At 41.6% G+C, this 19,699-nt stretch overlaps 1 protein-coding gene across 3 annotated transcripts in view; it reads left to right on the forward strand.

Moving 5' to 3' along the window:
• Positions 1–1,499: 1,499 nt before the first annotated feature.
• Positions 1,500–19,699, forward strand: part of TSHZ2 (teashirt zinc finger homeobox 2) — a 297,739-nt gene continuing 279,539 nt past the window's right edge. For all 3 annotated transcript variants that reach the window (XM_090064957.1, XM_090064958.1, XM_090064956.1), the window contains exon 1: positions 1,500–2,148. In XM_090064957.1, the coding sequence (XP_089921083.1) occupies positions 2,109–2,148 (40 nt within the window). In that variant the 5' untranslated portion in view covers positions 1,500–2,108. The remainder of the gene's footprint in view (positions 2,149–19,699) is intronic.

Consider the following 19,699-nt stretch of genomic DNA (forward strand, 5'->3'; position numbering starts at 1 on the left):
CCCTCCTTTGCCAGAGATAATGATTTTTTTGTTGCAAAATTCTTTATCACATTTGTGGTATTGATGGGACCACCCTTGGGGGGTGCAGCGCCTGGGGCAAATCAGCCTATATGGGACCCCCTTAACAGTGCAGAGGGCTGTGGTACCCCCACAAAGGGAGGGGGGTCTCTGTGCTTCTTTCGCGGCGTGGGGCTAAGCCGCCAGCACCGGGTGGGTCCCATAGGAGGGGCTGCAGCCGCTCTGTCCGGCTCCGTGGGGCACCCCCAAAGCATGAGGCCCGGGGCAGTTGCCCTGATTCACCATACCCTATGGGCAGCTCTGGGTATCGATGTCTTTAAATAGCTCATTCTCAACTGGTAACACTGTTAGTCCTGTATATGTGCAATATTAAAAAAAAAAATTGCAATTGTAATTTTTTTTTTTTCCATTTTTGGGCCCCCTTTCTGTTTGGGCTCCAGGGGGCTGCCCAGTTTGCCCATGACTGTGTCGGGGTCTGAGGAGAGTAGAAAGTGTGTTCAAGTCTCCCCTTTGCAATTAGGTCCATTGTGTGTGCAATATTAAAACTTTTTTTGCAATTTTTTTTTTCATTTTCAGGCCCCCTTTCTGTCTGGGCTCTGGGGGGCTGCCCAGTTCACTCATGCCTATGTCTGGGATTGAGGCGAGTGGAAAGTGTGGTCAAGTCTCCCCTTTGCAATGGGAGTGTAGGTTGTCGCTGTGCTGGTCTAAGGACACAGGCAGGCCAGGTTCTTTGGGTCAGTCTGATATCTTTTATTAGACAAACTCACATTTGAGTAAATGGGGGGTCTTTGGGGAAATGGGGTATCTTTTATTAAACCAACTCAGATTTGAGTAAATGGGGGGGTCTTTGGGGAAATGGGGTATCTTTTATTTGACCAACTCAGATTTGAGTAAATGGGGGGGTCTTTGGGGAAATGGGGTATCTTTTATTTGACCAACTCACATTTGAGTAAATGGGGGGTCTTTGGGGAAATGGGGTATCTTTTATTTGACCAACTCACATTTGAGTAAATGGGGGGTCTTTGGGGATATGGGGTATCTTTTATTAGACCAACTCACATTTGAGTAAAGGGGGGGTCTTTGGGGAAATGGGGTATATCTTGTATTAGACCAACTCAACTTGGTCTACTGGACCAAACTGGAGCTGGTCTAATGAAAGATATACCCCAAAGCACCCGGACTCCTTGGTTCTGGCCAGGGTAGGCACAGAGGAAGGTGGAAGCCAAAGCCTTTGTACCTCTGGAGAGCACTTCCTCGGTTTGCTCCTTCCTTAAAAGTTGGGAAGCGGGGGCCGGGGCCGGCGGCAAACTCCGGCCGGCGCGCCCGGGGCTGTCTCTTTAATGCGCCGTCTGCTCGGAGTAAATTTCCTCCTGTCATCAGGTCGCGGAGGAGGAGTTTGTTAATGTGCAGTTTGCTCAGTGGATCGATGTTTGCTGGCATCGCCTCGCCCTGCCTGTGTGTGTGTGTGTGTGTGTGTGTGTGTGTGTGTGTGCGCGCGCGTGCCTGTGTGTGTGTGAATACCAGATTTCCTCCCATCCAAAGCCTCTCTGTCCTCTCCCATATCACTCACAGCCTGGCATCTGACAGCAACAAACCTGCAGCTCGCTGCGCACACGCACACGCACCCGCACGCACGCACACACACACACACACCCCGCCACACAGATCTGCGAGGAAGGAGGAGGAGGAGAGGAGAGGAAAGGGAGGAAGCAGCCAGCCCCACAAGCTTTGCAGAGCTGCTTAATTTTTTTATTATTATTTTGATCCCCCCCCCACCCCCCATCTATGTTGTTCTTGCTTTATTCCTGGCACTGTGGGCTCCTTTCTTTTTGCTCCTGATCTCGGATGTTTGAAGCAAAGCAAGTGTTGCAACAGTTAAAAAAAAAATCCTAGCCGACCTAGAGCTCTAAAATAAAATAACCCCCCCCAACCAACCCCCAACCCAAACAGGTTCCTCTCAGTGAAGTGCGGGGGGCGGGGGGAGACTCGGCCGGGAAGGGGAGCGGAGGCAGCCGACACAGGCACGAGACTCACGCGCTGCCGAGGGTCGCGGACCTGGGGACAGAAGTGCGAGTGGAGAAAGTAGAGCGATGCCAAGGAGGAAACAACAAGCACCCAAGCGGGCTGCAGGTAAGGAGAAGCCATCCCCTCGCCCCGGCTCTGTCCCTTCCCCTCCTTCCTCATCATGATGTGGGGGCACCGGGGCTTTTTTGTTTTTGCTGCACTGGATCTTTATTTGCCCCCCCGCCCTTCCCTTTCCCCTCTGCCTCCCGGTGGAGGCAACACTGCCTCGGATCCCCGCCTGATGAAGAGGAAGATCTGGCCCGATCCCCGTCCCTTTTGCACAGGCTCTTTCTGCCCTCTGCACCCCCTGCTCCGGAGCTGTAATCCTTCCCTTGTTAAACTTTTTCCCCCAACTTTCTTCCACTCCACTTCCCTTCTCCCCCACCCCTGTGCCGGAGCCCTTTGATCGCTCTTCCATTGCTTCCCCGGCTACATTTCTTTTCTTTCTCTCTTTCCTTTTTTGGACGGTGGTTTTGTGTTTGAAGAGCATGTTCCACTCAGTGGGTCGGGATTTTTTCACTCTTTCACTTCAGCCCTGTTTCTGGTGCGATTCTGGACGTGTGTGTGTCTGGTGTGTGCTTGAGCTCGCACGGGGACGGTCTCGATTGATGAAGGCGGTGGGGAAGTTCAGCCTTTGATCATCCGTGGTAAAATTGCAACAGGAAATCAAATGAAACGTTCTGGCTGTTAGGAGACAATGACCATTTTCAAATCAAAAATCCTCTTTTGTTTTGCACCCGAGTTTCTACGTGTGCCAGTGCCAAGTTGGTTTTGCAATTATTTTTTAAAGAGGAAAATAGTTGGCAACTTTGGAAGTGCTTTGTTATTTGGGATTTTTTTTTTTCTTTTTGGCAAAGAAAAGAAAGAGATGAATGGGCCTGTATAGCAAACCTTTTCAAAGAGTTTTCTTTTGGGCTGCGTAATTGCTTTATATTTTTCTAATAGTGTGGTGGGGTTTTGTTTCTGGGAAGTGCAATATGGAAGTTCATTTTTCTTCTGCCAGACCCACCCACTGAAAAATCAGCTTTCCAGTTGATTGCCAGCTTTGATTTGACATTTGATTGATCACCTGTCATCTTGCTGCCTTTGATCTATTCATTCTTGATATATATCAATAAATCACTCACCATGGTAACCCAAGTGCCAATGACGTAAGGCTTGCCCTCTAGATTCTCTTAGCCAGGCAGGCACAATTATTATCTTGTTTGGCTTTTAATGTGGGTGGTTTTTTCCCCCCTTCTTCTTCTTCTTTTTTTCCTTTGTGTCCTAGATAGATTCGTACCTTAAAGAAAAGCTATGCTGTTTAGGGCTCATCAGCTAATTCATTCATTCTCTCTTTCGCCCCCCCAGGCCTCCCCCCACTTTGAATATCCTTAGGTATATTGCAACACCTAAGCCAAAATGTATGGGCAAGTTTAGTGACATAGTTGAATGAACTTTGGAAAGTCATACTTAGGGCTTATTCAGAGGTAAATAGTAATTCTGGAAATCTGGGGCCTGGAGAACTCTTATAAACTTATTACAGATTTTACCTCTTGTTTTATTTATGTAGATTTGGGGCAAAAAAATGCAAGGAAAGTCTTCTGGGACCTGCCCAGTGCACCTCTGTAAGCTGTCAGTATGTCTACTGGCAACGAGAGATCCCTTTTAACTCTAAAGGACAGTTAATATAGGAACACCTCTAGCAGAAGAGCCCTGGGTTGAGTTATTATTATTGTTTTATTCACAAAGAAAGAGGCTATCGCTGAACAAGGCATTAACATTTTCAACTTGTCTGATAAATAGCTATGTGTTCCACATATCCTGATGCTCTCAGTGACAGTGTTACTATTGCTTTCCTTTTTTCTTTCTGTTAGCGGTGTGAGTCTTCATTTCATTTTGGTTTCCAAGTAGAATTTCAGATTAGAAGGTGTGTACTAGCATTTGGGAGGCGTAAGCCACCTTTGTTAGTTTATGGAAGCAGAAGCTTTGGAGTAAGTCAGTTATTATAGACAAAGTCCATATTGTTGTTTACCCAGCTCTCCGTTGAGCCAGGAAGATTTCTGTTATCCTGAAAACTCCCTTTCTTAATTCTTGTCAAGATTCGTAACAACTGGGCAGTAATTTTAATTACCAGAATAACAAGAACATGTCTGATGACCAAAAAAAAGTGCCCTGGTCCTCAGAGTTGAATTTCTTTGATTATATTTGTCCTCAGATCAATGTTGTTTCAGGTGTGCAAAATACTGGCTATTTAAATGCAGTCCAGTTTCATCCTGCCCAGCCAATTTAAAGCAGGTTTATCTATTTACAGTAGTTCTTCTGCTTTGAACTTGCGTGTTTGTGTGCGGGGTTTCAAAGAGCATAAGTGTCTGTTGTATATAGTTTTCAAAACTGACTTTCATTTTCATGTGTATTATTGAGGATCTGTTTTGTACTCCAAAAAAAAATCTGTCAAAGTGAGAATAGACAGACTGTGCAACAAAAATTGAATTGTTCATCAAGGAGGATGCCCATTCTCCCTTTTATGCGAGGGATTTAATAAAAGAGCTATTTTTTAATTTCCACTTTTTTCTTTAACTTCCACAAGTTCAAAGGCATGGGTTGCACTGCATTTTGTCTTGGTGGCAGTAGTGATGTTAAAGAAAAGTTTGCAATTTTTGGCTTCCTTAGGTGGTTAACCTCCAAGGGAAGAAAAATGATAAGGCTTATGATTCTGGACATGCCTGCTTTTGTCATTGCTTAAAATTAAATACTATGCACAACTGTAAATAATTACTACCATGCACTGACTTTGAAAGCAGGTTTCTAGTTTGATTAATGAATAATGTAAAGGTTAGAGAGAACAAGCAAGTGAATCAGAAGTGAAGTCCTGCTGCTAGATGAAAATCTATCTAGAGAAATATACATGGCAATTTTGTCCTTTTCTATTATTAATTTTAAGCCCTGTGTTCCTAAGAAATATATTACAGACTGTTGGAATGAAACAAGGTATTGTAATTGAATAAATGGGATGCTATTTATGCTCGATGATGGGGATTTTGGTCTCGGATTTTATTTTTAAATATTCTTCATTTCATGCCAGCGGGAGAACTCTCTCAAAAACATTTTGATCTTTCTATAGATACCATTTTTTTTCATAGCTTGGTTTTTAACAACCCGATTCTTAAAGCAGATGTTTAGCCCTCTTTATACATCTTCCTGATGTAATACCATACTTCTATTGACAATAAAATGTAACTTTTTCATTGTCTCTCTCATCCGAATGGATCCCAAAAGATACTTCAAATGGTGGGCCAAGCTTTCTCTGGCACGTGTATAAATCAGGAATAACTCTCCTGGTGTCAGTGGAGATGCACTGGTTGTAGTGTGTACTCCTGGAAGTAGAGAATCAGGTCCCTGAAACTACTTCACCAGTCAATGAAATGCAGCCACTTCTGAGGCAGAACCCTTGTAACTGTTCTGCACCAATGACAATATACAAGGGGAGGGAAAGGAGTGGGAGCAAAATAGTGAGAGCTATTTTGATTCAGTTTTGATTCTTAGGCATATGAAATAGCTTTCAAACACAACTGCACTGGAGTAAACTCTGCTTTCCCTCCTGCAGCTTGTTTAAATGTGCATATTTTATTTTGTGATCATGAATTGCTAGTTCACTACTTAAAGCTAGTGAAGAAGAATACCTGGACTTAACGCCTTTTTTGTGCTGCGATTTTGTATTTCTTTTTGCCTGCCTTTGCTGGCTCTGATAGGCTGCCTGAGAACCAAAGCTCTTGAGAAGTACAGCAGAAACAGCTATCAGCCACATCTATTTTGTTTATTGGAGCTGGAGATGAATAATGCAGATTTTGTTTTTGTGAAAGTCCTTGCGTGGCAGTAAACAGAAGACAGTTAGCAATCATTACTTAAAAGTTGCAATTTGCACCTTAATAGCATAGGTTATTTAAACAGAAACATACTCAACAGGGGAAACCCTGGAATCTTCAGGGGGTTTAGACTAGATGACCTGTTAAATCTGATATGTATGAAGCCTTGATGAAAGGCAGCGATATGTACAAATAATAACCACCACCAAAAGGGTTCTGGGGTTTGGTTTTATTCCCCATTATATTTATGCTTTTTAAGTGGATAACAGAAGCAGGTTCCAAGCAAACGGGACTAAATGGGACTGTAGAAATGGCAGCGTCGCTTTGTTTTAACATCCTCCAGAAAAGCAAGTGCACATCAAAAACATCTAAATATCTCATGCCTCAGAACCCTTCAGTTACTCTGCACATCACAACCCTGACAGATAACAAAAAAGCAAAGGTGTTTGCAAACAAGAGCAGACTTTGCCATTCGGATAAATTAAACAGAATCCAAAATAGGTAGTTTCCCAGCTAACGAGCTACCAAATGAGCCGCCACATGAAATTCATTTTGGATTTAAGCAAATTTGTGGTTTCCTCCTCCAGGACTGAATGGGACAACTCAAAAAATGCATTTCATTTAGTTATTTATTGATTTCATTTTTGATCTGCCAAATCAGGCCACGGTATGTTAGCCTTCCACAGAAAGCTTTGGATTGACAAGTTCAGACACTGTAATTGTAATAGAGAGAATGCTTCCATCAGCAAGTTATAGCCATTTCTTTCTTCATTTTTTTTTTTTTTGGGGGAGGGGTGTCATTTTAAACACTTGTTTATGTTAAGAAATCTTTTTGTACAACTGATTCTACTCCACCCTGTCTTTTATTTCAAGCCCACTTTAAAATCAGCAGGATTTTGCTATTTCCCTCCATGGCTTTTCGCTTTCATTTGGTCTCCCATTAGTAGCACCTATTTCAAATAACTGTTTTCCTGGATGAAGTCCCTGGGGTTCCCCGCATATGATGGCTCACTATCACAGGGTAACAGTGATTCTCTCCCCTTGTTTTACTTCATATCCCAATGAGGACATCATTTTAAAGAGCAACTCCAGACCCCTGAAAAAAGGCTGTCAGTCGCTCTGGCTTCAGTTCTCAACTTAGCAGCAGCGGAGGGAATGGGACTGTACTCTATCAATTACAGTTGGAACCAGAGGCTAAACACTTATTGTGTTAAGCTATTGTGCAGATCTTAGGAGCTCAAATGTAAAAAAATATCGTGTCAGCTAGTGGGGGGAAAAAAGCAGCCTGGTTCTGCTAAGGGATGACATATTATTAGTAGATGCAGCGTAAAATGATTCAAATACTCTGTTTTTTAATGCCTTTTGGATTGAGACATATGGGTGCCACATTAAGCCTAACTCCCTTAAAAAGAGGATCTCATCGGCCTTCTTATTAAAATAGTCATTTGTTTTCCCCCTGCTTCTTCTCAAAATTAAAGATGTTTGTAAAGTTTTACCTCCAGAGAGTGCTCACGCCAGCAGTAAGACATTTTCATCTGTCTCCCAGTCTGGTGTAGGAGTCTATTGGAAACACATTACGCTCACAGTTGAAGTCTTAAGTTTCATTCATGGGAGAGTGGTGATTTTTCATTACCTATTTAATTACAATAGTTTACCTGAACGTGGACCCAGTGTGGGAACTCTTGCCCAGCATGGTGCTTTAATGGGCAACATGGCTGTGTAATGGCTAGAAGACAGGACCTTTTAGCTGAAAAATAAAACAGTATGACTCAAAACTGGTTTGGTTTGCTCTCCCAGTTACAGCTGATATTCTGCCATTAGTTCCTTATGGAGTCTAGGAAATAGTCCTGGCTATTTGCTTATGTTTCTGATGGTCCAATGTGACTGTTTTATAAAGTTTTTATATAACTTTATATTCTACTCTTCTTGCTAACTTTCCTTTAGAATATTTTTCGTTGTTTTTTATTCATTATTTAACACATTTTTTGGCATAAATAAGTGATCTAGTCCTTTTAAAGAGCTCTCTTCATAATGTGCTAAGCCAAGCTGAGTTCCAACAGTGGGTCGCAAAGAAATGTAAGCAAAATATTTTGCAAATCAGGGACCTATACGTTCCCTTTAGTTTTAGCCATAGAAATCACTTATTTCCCATTAAGGTGACCCCTGACTGGAGGCTATTGGATCTTGGCGTCTCGTCATTTTTAACCACATTATAATAACGTCTTTTGCAACTCAGAAATACCTTGGTTTCCAAAAACAGACGGGGAGCAGTGTATTTTTGAGAGTTTGAAAGAAAACACGTCATAAAAGCACACTGTTTCCCATTAGATTTACATGTCCCTTTTTTACCTATTGCCGATTTTTCATTCATTGCCTTTTGGGTTTTTTCAGGAGAAAAGAAGTGGAAAAACTGATCTTATGATCTCAGGGCTGCATTAAATGGTTAGTTTAGAAAAATGAAGTGATTCTTTGTTTCTCATGAAGAAATGATTCTTTTTCCCCATGTATTCTGGGGGAAGAAGAATCATACCAACGGCTCCCAAATGACAGGAACAGACTAAAAAAGGCATAATTTATAAGGTACAGCATGCAGTGGTCCTAGTTACTGGTAAAATTTCTCTGCAAAATGGAAAAATGCTGAGTTTATGGGGAATAAATCCTCTTTCAGGTCTTACATATGCATGCACGCACAGGAGAAGAAGAAGGAGAAAGGGATATTCATCTACCTGAAATGTGGATGGGAAATTTTTACCAGTGTGAGCTTGTAATCCTAGCTGTTGTGGTAGTTTTAAATAACCTAGCCAGTTCAATTTAAGCATAGTTTTAAACTCCAAAAGTGTTGGAAATGTTCATGTTTTCATGGAAAATCTTGTGATTTTTCAGTATTTCCTTTAAAACCTCCCATTAAGGCGACTGATTATGTAAACATCGCTGGTTTTGTATCAAAATAAATAAATTACTTTTTAACACCCTAGTACAGAAGCCCGAGAACACCTAAAGTCAAATAACAGTTGCCTCAAAATCAGCTTTTTAAAAATGTCAAGAATTTTAAGTAGCCTCATGATTTTTTGATGGCGTGATTTATACTTTTAGAGCATTCAGGGTTAGTAAATCCAGAAAGTGAATAGCAGGAGCTGTTCTTTAAACCCTACACACTTGAAGGATGTATATGCAGAGTATAGCCTCCCTTTTGAGACGTATATAAGTATTCACACAATGGGGTTCAACTTTACTGATACAAATTCTTGGCTATAACTTGCAACATTAACACTGTATTTTTATTGTATTGATGTAAATGAGATGCTGTCTTCTTTCTTTCATCTGTGTGCCTTGGATCTATTATAGCGCTATCTTATTTTTCTCTATATGAGCATTTTTATTCTCTCCATATTCTCAGTAAACTGCTAATATTGAGTGATACTGAACCTTAATAAAGTTATTCCTGATGCAGAAGGGACTGTGGTAAGCATCCTTTGCTTTAGAGTGCTGCAGAAAAGTAAAGCTACTAAACATATGGGAGGGGAAATAAAACAAGCAAACCCTTAAAATAGCTAGGTCAAATTAGAAGAAAAAAACCTTTATGGGTATAAGCATTGTACTGGAAAGAACAGGTCATTTTTAATATACATCCCCACTTGGCAAATATGAGAAGCAATAAGGTTTTAAGGGGCTTTCTGGCTCGTCCTGCAACTCTCTCAAAAGACTCATTTAATTGAAAAGCCTGTTGTACTTGTTTTTATGTATGTAAAAGAGAAAATGCCCAATTTCCCACAAGGCCTTGAGTTCCGGTATAGTATAATAGGAGTGCTTTGGGGTCATTTTTTAAGTCTCGCTGTTAATATACAATTAAGACCCACTGATCTTAAATTGTTGAAAACTCTCATATAATATTGTTTTCATAACTTTAAAAAAGGCAATCAAGTATTCCCAGCGCATCTGTCCTAAAGTGATATTTAGTCTGATACCACAATCAGTGCACAGTTTCCATTAAAAACGGAAGTTTGTGCAGTTCTTGTTTTTAATGAAAATAATTATATTCATTGGAATCCACTGACAGCAAAGGCGGGTCTTAGTGCAGCTCCATTTACAGTGCACTGGAATGAAAGTCTGGAATTGTTTCAGTGTATCAGAATGTGCAGCCTGCAAGCCCATTTATATCACTGACCCTCTATTCAAAGGGAAGTTGCTCTGCTGGGGAAAGAAAAGATTTTGCTCTGAGTGTGTCTCCCATATGTAAATAATTCTGCGTAAATTACACTGGGAATCACCGTCACAATTCATCAGACCTGTAATTTCCTTTGTGCATGCAGGATCATCTCATTTACACCCTACGGTGTGAATGGACTTCACAGCAAAGAGCTGGATCTTTGTGTGATGAAATTTTTGTAAAGGAGAAACAAAAACAGATGCCTTTCAGAGAAAAGCCTCCTTCTTATTTAGCTGGAATATTGGTCTATGAAAATGTGATTTTATTTTTCAGTGTATTTTTCATCTGTCAGAGCGTTCAGAAATGCAGTGCAAGTAGCATTAAATTCATATGTGAAAAGCAAAAGAAGCTCAGCAGTGATATTGATCAGCTGTAGCATTAGTGTTAAAAAAGTAAAAGGCATATAGAGCTTTTGATTAGCTTCAGGTTACCACACATTGGTTACCACAGACATGCACGGGGAAAGCAAGCTTCAGAAGGAAGCGGCGGAGACTTTCCTTTCACTTAGGGAGGACCCTTCGTACAGGGGTTTCATGAGTGTCATGTTGTGCTCAGAACAACCACAGGGAGAAGCAGACCTGTCTCTTCCCCATTTTACAGATGGTCAAACTGACGCACAGATCCGTGAGCCGACTTGCTTAAGGTCATGCTGCAAGTCCTCAGATGGAAAAGATCTCAACTGCCTGGCTACCAGTTCCTTGCCCTGATCAGTGGGGGGCAGCCTGTTTGGTAGGCATGCCATAAATTTGCTCCACGCCCTCCCCAAGTACCACTCTGATCCCTTTCCCGTACCTGATCTGCTCTTCAGCTTTCTGCTCCCTGCCCTGTGCTCCAAGACCAAGCTGCTGCTCTGTCTCCTGCTTCCAGCCCCGTGTTCCCTGCCTGATCTGATGCTCTGGTTTTTGCTCCCTGCCCCTATTGCCGCTGTGGTGCCTGACTGTTTTCTCAACTATATTTATATTGTATATAATATTGTGATTTTTATTGTGCTTCCGTCAAAGCAGAGACTATAGGCAAGATCCCGGCACCACTCTGCTAAAGCATAAAAAGTGAGGAGTGTCCTGATTGGATTTGGGGGAATTCTTCCTAGGAGGCATGGAAAGAAGAGCCAATGGCTCACTTATTCCCCGCAACCTCCATTAAAGAAGGCTTTCCCAGGTGGGTCTGAGGCAGGTGGACAGGCCTTAGGGAAAATGGTGTGAATGTGTATTTTGGGGCCCTTTCTTTGAGTTGAAGTATGTAGCAGTTTTAGGAAAAGTTTCAGAAATAAAGCCCCTGGGGCAGCTGCTGCTCTGGATCGGGAGACTTGCTTCCCCGTGAGCAAGTACCACTGCTGCTGTGCAGGAGCCAGGTGGGCAGGCCAGAGCAGGCACCACTCTGCCTGCTTGAGTTAGGCCAGCGTCCTCCTGAGCACCAGCTGGAGGTGATGGGTGGACTGGGCTGGACACTGCTCCTCCTGCATGGGGTAGAGGTAGGGCGGGGTGGGGGACTGCATGTATCTGCATGCATGTGTGTGGTATGTGTACGTGTGCATGTGTGTGGTGCCCCCTGACGACGGTACCCGGGGTGGTCACCCACATAATCCCTCCCGTAACGCCAGCCCTGCTGAGGCATAATTGAGAGTGGGAGGGAGTGTGGCTGCACCGCATGACACTAATTCCCCAGTAGGGGAGTTCATAGGAGACCATTCTAGGCAGCATAATGTAGAGCAGTCTTTAGACTTCTTTAAGTTATCCCAGAGCAACTGTGGTGAGCGGCAAGTTTCCGGGTCAGAAAATTAGCCTAAAGATACCTTTCTCTTGTGCCCTGTGTTAAATGCACTTTGTTCAGAAACAGGGATCTGGCTACATGTTTCTGAAATACAGTTGCCCTGGAAGATGTGAGAACCTAGTATACCTATAATGTGACAGAATGCACATGCTACCCTTTGGTTTGAGATCAGAGGCACTAAGGAGGCCGGGATTTCCAAAAAGGGGTCCCTAAAGTTAGGCCTATCAATCCTTATTGGGCATCTAATGAAAATCTGTTGATTTTCAAAAGCAGTGAGCACGCCAAGTGAATATTTCCTCATAGTGGAAATTGCAAGCTGTGCATCACAGACGTATTTGTCTACATGTTTGAAATATCTTCTTGGCTTTAGGAGAAATGTAGATGCAAGTAATAGCCAAAAGGTTCACTGGGGGTGGTTTACCTTTATCTTCCTTCAAGGGATGGTGGAGTCAGCCATTATATTAATAAGAGCTCAAGATAAAGCTTAGGTAATGTAGATCCAGTCTTCTGCATCTGAGAGACCAGGCCTTTCTACTCCACCTATTCCCTAGACTACTTTAGCAGCACCTGGGATCAGCACTTACTCACTCCATGTAATATCATCAAGTAGGGTTTTCTTTACTACGAATCTCAGAATTTGGAAGGATCCTCTGCACACCAGAGCTCTGCAATGAAGTCTTTTCAAATGAAGCTCAATGCTTGCCTCTGTTTCTAAAGGTAGGCTTTCAGCCTCAGTATGCCAGGTTAGGTGTTCATTTGGTTAGGAAGACCTTGTCTGTCTTTGATGATTGATAGACCTATATATTATTAAGTGGCCCAAGGTCCTTGGATATGAACCTCATAACAGTAATTCTTGCTTATTTATTACTATTATTCATCATAAATTAATTGTTGGCTACCGTGACTTTCTCCTTTAAACTGAAGGGACTGGATCCAGCCTGTTGCCCCACCAAGGAGCAATGGATTTTTAGGGTTCCTCTTTCAACATCCTTGCTCCTGCATGTCCTTGCATGTCTGTGTTTGTCAGATAGTCCTTTTGTTCCTTGCAGATCATTTGGAGAATGCTTCCTGTTGTACACATAAATAGGGAACAAATGTGATCAAGGTGTATCATCATTTAGTACAGCAAATAAAAGTCAAACCATGCTGATTTTCCCTTAAAGCATATCTCAATATGTATTGTCAAAATGTCTACAGATGTCTCTTTCTCATAAGCATTTAATTATTTTTGACAATTAAAATAATATTCAGAGCAGTGAAAAAAATGAGCATATTAAATATTTTCTCTTGTCAAAAGATAACAAAATATCACCTGACACAGTGAAGTCCTATTTAATATTGCAAATAAACTTACATTATGACTAGAAATAGGCTTCGACAAGATACAGATCCATGACCCCAAATTTTATATTTAAAGATACTGCGGTTTGAAATCTAGATTGGAATTTAGATCCGAAATTTATCCTAGGGTGTAGCTCAGTAACAAGCAGGAATCCAAAATTTGAACATCCTAAATGTCAGGATTTTTTAAAATCAGACCGTAAACTCAGGCCTCAGTTCACAAAGGTGCTGAAATTCTTCATTTTAATCATGAGGGCTCCCATTGATTAAATTTGAGATGTGGATCTGAATTCTGTACTTCGAGCTAGTTTCTCAGTTTAAAAATACATGGGAAAATACAGCTTTGGAAATGATAGATATGCTCGCATATTTTTAGCTTGCATGGGAAAAGAACAATTGATGAATTAAATTGTATTTCTGTTCCTTTAAGACCATGTAAGTTGGGAAAAGGGTATAATGATTGAAAATTGCTTTTCCTCCACGGGCAGCAACTTTGAATCTGTAAAACCTGGGCTACATGATGGCATTGAAAGGAAAAGGATAGTGTGGGGCATGTGCAGCAGCTAAACAATGAAGACACAGGGAACATTTTGCACTGTGTGGATGTCAGTAGCATTATTATAGCAAGAGCTGGTAGCGATGCCGCCGTTTATCAGCAGAGCTCAGGATACCCATCCTTCCTTCGTAAGTCCTTATTTCAGTTGCTTATAACTTTGCCAAACTTCAACTGTTTGAGCTGAAATTTCCCATGCTGTGTGTCAGAATCAGGTTAAATTCAAAGCTTCAGGAAATATGGTTTAGCCATTTCCAAAAATGTAGGGAAAAATACATTATTTCGCCAAGGTTAAAAAAGACATGGGACTGTTTTGTTTCAAACTTCTAGTAATTCCATGCTTGGCTCCAGAGACTTGAAATTTAGCAGGAGAACCGTGTTACCTTTTTCTGTCCTCGTGAAAATCCACCCAAATTTAGGTGATTTATTAGCCTCTGGAATTTGCCATTTGCACATGATAAGTAGAGGTTTGTTAGCAGCTGAAACAAAATTCCCCACAGAGTCTGTCTCTATTGAGTGTGCTTTATCCTTGGCCGGCGTTCTCCCTCTGCACTGAGAATACTTCACTTTCATAGAGCTCACTGCCCAAGCTGTAGATGGGCCAAGCAGGCTATTTCTTGCAATTGCTTCGTCCTGCTTCCCAGGCAAGCTACTCAGCATTCCCAAGTGAGAGCAGGTAAATTCACCCCGTCTAGGTCCCCTGTCCCGGCACACTTCTAGCACACTTTGTCTACTCATTCCTACCCTTGCATGCCATATGGGAATTGTGTTGGTGAAGCCTTTCCATGGGCATTCCCAGTACCTATTCTCAAACACACTAGAAACCCAGGGAGAGGGGGAGAATGCCCCCAAGTGCCTTCTCAAGTGCATTTAGGAGAGGCCCTGCCAGGACATGCTAGGAAACAGTAGAGCTACCCTCTGAATATCTGGGGCTTTAAATGATCCCCTTAAGGTACTTGGACAGGAAGATGCAATTCCTCAATGCAATGGAGAGGAATGAAGACCAGAGGGGATGGGCAAGCTGAGGGAGGGAAGCTGGCAATACTGGGAAGGAGACGAGATATGGGGGCCAGAAGCAGGGAAAACAGTGTCATCAAATATCTTTGAAGCTCTGGAACAATGTATGTCTCATCTTCATCTATTGTCTGATCTGCAGGATAACAGCCTGTGACTCCTACCCATTCCTCCCTCTCCTGCAATGATACAGCTCTGTTTTGTGGTTTTAAAGATTCGAGGCCTGTGTAATTCCTGGGAAAGGAACAGGTTCCACCTGATGCCATTTCTGTTTCATTAGTTTGTAACATGTGAAAGGCTCCCCAAGTTGTGTAAAACGTGGAATGCATGAGGAAATGAATCAGGATTGTGTGGTAGAAGATGCTGATGTCTGTAGGACCCCTGCTATGTCCTTTGCAGGAACTGTCAGGTGTACAGTGAATGAGGGAGAACACTGCAGTCAATGGGGCAGTGCTCAAAATGCTGCATGTGCTGCAGAATTGGGTCCTGTGCTTCTGAGACTGGCTACCCACATTCAGAAGACCTTTCCGATAATCTCGTTTTAAATTTTCTGTGCCACGTTCTCAAAAAGTTAAATGGACCAGTAATATCCCTTTTTCCTGCAAGGGGTGTAAGTGCAGATTACTTCAGTAGTGGTTTTTTGGCGCTCTTTGCTGCTATGGTTATGAGCATAAAGAAACATCAATTAGGCATTCATAATTCCCTATTAAGAGACAGTCTTCTATAGCTTTGCAGTGAATAAGCCCCGGGGTTTTTCACTGAAGGATCAGGTAGCATACAAGGTGTTTTGATGCAAATATGTAATCTAGTTGCATAGGATCACTGGTATGAATAATGTTAGTTGTCAGGTCAGCTAGCTTGGAGTAGTGCTGTTGAGGAGAGAGTTGGAACAGCGTAGCTGCGGTGCTACAGGTAGGCTTGAGCAAGGAGTGGAAAGTCATGAGCTGAAAAGGTGTTACGCAGAAGGGAGAAACTGAAAGGATAATGCCAGGAGTTTCAACCACTAGATATATTTAAATTAAAAGGGGTTGTTAGTCTGAGATCTATATTTCATGCCACAACATGCAAACTGCTTAGGCCTGAGCAATGTGCCATTTACACGTGAGGAACGATGGTTCATTTCAGTCACCATTGAGCAAGTCCTTTGTATTATTTGGCAAATGTGGGGTTTTTTTTAATGACGTCATGGGAAATCAACGTCCCTCTCCTCTTTTCTGCCTTCCGTCTTGGAAAAATGAATCCTTTTTATCTGGAAGTCTAAGGAAAAATGGAACAAGCCAAAGTAGAGTTGAACGCCTTTGCCCTGTTCATAAGGATCTGGTGAAGCCCCCAAATTTCTGTGGCTTGTGTAAGTAAAATCTTGAGTAAAATCTTCATCACAGCTGGAAAATGCACAAACTAACACAATTCTTTTGCTGTTTCTGTGGACACATTAGAGATATTACCATTTTTGCGACTCCAGTTAAACAAAGGTAAATCATTTGGGGAAGTATTTACTGGGAGGGAGATGTTGTGATGACATGTACATCTGTGTTTCCACTTGTTTGGATTAAGGATATTTTTTCTTAACCATTCGCAAATGTTTCTTCTACAACCCGTTACTTAATTTTTTATCATGTATGAAGCAGGCCTACTTGGGGAAGTTCATGCTTGATACATTTCCTTTGGCAATCTCAGCGTAAGTGGATGAAGATGTTGATATATGGAGTGTAGTTGCCATGGAAGTGTGTTAAAAGTTGTCTTATGTCTTTATCCTCTTTCATTATTAGTACTCAGAAAGGCTTGCTCTCTATGAAAATTTACTATGTAAAATGTGCAAAGTAGGTACACAAGACCAGAGGAGTGATTATGAGTTTCTCAGAGGAAATAAGCTTATTTTAGCCAGCATCCTCAACTGGGAATGGGATTACAGTTCCGATACATGACACACATATAATTTAACTTAATTTTTTTTTTTTTTTGCAGTGATGTAATGGGGAGAGTGACCTGGACTTTGTAAATGTTCCCCTACTAACTATATTCCCCAGGGCAATGTAACATTCTAGACAGAGTTTTATATACCCTGATTAAAATGTAACATATTTTTGCATTTCCTGTGCAGTGACCTGTTAGTACTCAGAGACAGAACACTTAAAGAACAGTTACATGGAGACATTTCCAAATGTGTCTAATATGCAAGTGCTTTTATAACATTCTTATTTCATTTGAAATTGCAGCTACAGCAGGAACCATTCAGATGGCGCATTGATTTACTTTTTAATCCACTGTTTTGCTACGTCAAGTAAAATAAACGTTTGTTTTTAGCTCCTTTTTATTGTTAAAACTCATAACCACTTGCTTTAAGCCAGGGATTCGAAAGGGAGCTGCATTATCTGAAGGATAAAGCTAGCTATTTTGTAGGTGCTTTCGTGCAACTCCACCCCAGTAGAAACCCGCCCCCTACCCAAAATACAACTTTAGCAAAAAAGGCCTTTTATATCTCTATCAATTATGGAAACACCAGCTGCAGTGGATTACAAACAAGTTTGCCTGATTGTGATTTTGAATAAGGAAAACTGTTACAGAAAAGGCTACATTCTTTTCCTGCTGACACCAACGTGATGCTAGAGTAACTCCATTGGCTTTACCCGGGTTATTCCTGCACTGTGCCTGTGTGAGCAAGAACAGAATTTGATCCTAAGCTTGCAAACTCTATAATGCCAGATCTTGCCTGGTGTTTGCACACACATTGTTGCCGGGGGGGGGGAAATAACATTACAAAATTTGGACACTGTGCTAAAAGTGCGCCGAGACATGCAAATAGGTTTTTGTGTGCGTTGGAGCATATATAAGGATAGTGTTTTGTAACCTAAACTGGAAGAATTGTGGAGGGAACTGGTTGTGTTGGTTTGTTGGGGGGGTATTTTTTTTTTTTTATATCTAACGAGTATAGTTGTGTTTTATTCTCTTTAAGAACAAAGAAGAAAAGGATACACACAAAAGGAATTGTTTGACAGGCCTGGAAAGATAGAATAGTTAGATGTCACAAAGAAAAATATGTTAGCAAGACAGCAATGAGAGATGGACAGTTAGCATTTTGGTGATGCTGAGCTCAAGAAAAATTAGTGTGTCAAAGTGTGTACAGGTCACATCACTTCACTGATATCCTGGGGTAAAAGGGTAGCAACTTAAAAGCTTTCAGTGGATCAGCTGCTCAGATATTGTTTAGTTTTTCTCATTGTATCTTGGATCACACTGGGACTACTTGGTTGAGCCCTGGTTTGCTTTAACACAGAAACTGACATATCAAGGTTCATTGTATATTTTACAGTGGAAATGCAATTTTCTGTTTTCATTTAATCCTGGGAATGCTGGCATTTTCCGGGCTGTCAGACAAAAGAGTGCGTTGGAGGACATTAAGATTTGTCTGTCTCTCTCATCTATTTAATCTAGCTCATTTCTAATGTGCCCATCACTATAGTGTCTAGGTGTAAACTTCTTGTCCAAGATTTTTCCTGGTGTGTTTGTTAGCTGTGGTAACTTGATTGAGACCTACAAACTTGCACATTCCTCCATACAAAGTTCATAGCCTTTTGGTATTAATAATGGCAAATATTTGTACCCTATATGTAAAATTTCCTTTTCCTCTTTGGCATGCTCTGGGTGCTTGCTATTTGTATATGTAAAAAAAAGAGTTTTGCCTGAGTGCAGCATGAGTCAAAACGACACTTGAACAATGAGCTGAACTTCACGCTTACTTACTAACTCCTTCCTGCTTTTTTGCATAGTAATTTAGTACTGTAATTTCACCTTTTTTAGTGGCTGCATCCGCCTAATGTCCTTTTACACAAGATATAAGTAAAAGTTATACAAACTAAGGAGAAAGTGTGGCTTTCAAATGATCCCTTGCTTTAGAAACTGTGGGTTGTGCTTAATTAATTTTTTTCCCTAGTGTCAGCTAGGCCAAAGTGCATGGTAAAGTATAGGATGTCAGTTTTTTTCAAGGTGGAGGCTTGTAATCTCTGCCAAAACATTGTACACACAAGTGAAACGCTGTAACTGTGCAAGTGGTTACCACAATTTCAGTATATCTATTGGACGAACAAATGGCTTGTTGGACATCGAGAAACCTATTGGCATGCACAAGCACCCAATTATCATGAATAACTATGGTGAAAAGTTGGCCTAGATAGTATTCAGTCTGCACTGTTAGGGGAATTTTTCTTGTAAGCAGTAAATTTTCTCACCTAAGAGTCTGGGCAAACAGTGTAGCACTCACTGGTGGAAACAGGTCATTGAAAATGCTGTGAATGTAGCTTTCTCAGCTGTAATTGAATTTGATCTCAACTGTACAGTTGCATCCAGCCCCCTTTCTACTCTTCTTCCACACAGGTTGAAAGTGTCTTTGTAAACCTACCCCTCAATGATAATTTCATTGAGAGCCAGACATTTCATACGTGACAATGATTTCTAATCCCATCTGGGCTGGCAGTTTCGAGTTTTCAAGCCCACAGCTTCTGGATGCAGCTAGAAGGTTGGGTCCCTGCAAGCGCAGTAAACTAAAGGATTAACAGAACATCCAGAGCAATAATGATTGAGCTTGAGATGAATTGCTCTTTGTAAGATTTAATTTCATCTCTGCGTGTTTGCAATGGGCCAAACGTGTGGACATTATTGTATTTCAGAGACTTTGTGCAGTTTTCTTCCTTTAACAGCAGGGCTGGTTTCATTAGGAATTACAGCCTGAACTAAGGTACAAGGAAGAGGTTTGCTCCTTAGGGGGAGGAAGGAGAGCTCTGAACACTTACTTGATTGTGACAGAAAACAGAACTAATGCAATGACTGAGTGAAGTGCAATGACTTTCAGAAGAATAAGCAGCTTTGAAAACTCAAGCATGGTAGGCAGAA

This window comes from Crocodylus siamensis, chromosome 10, assembly GCF_052110815.1.
Source record: "Crocodylus siamensis isolate JL-2025a chromosome 10, ASM5211081v1, whole genome shotgun sequence".
In the NCBI taxonomy this organism is placed as follows: domain Eukaryota; kingdom Metazoa; phylum Chordata; order Crocodylia; family Crocodylidae; genus Crocodylus; species Crocodylus siamensis.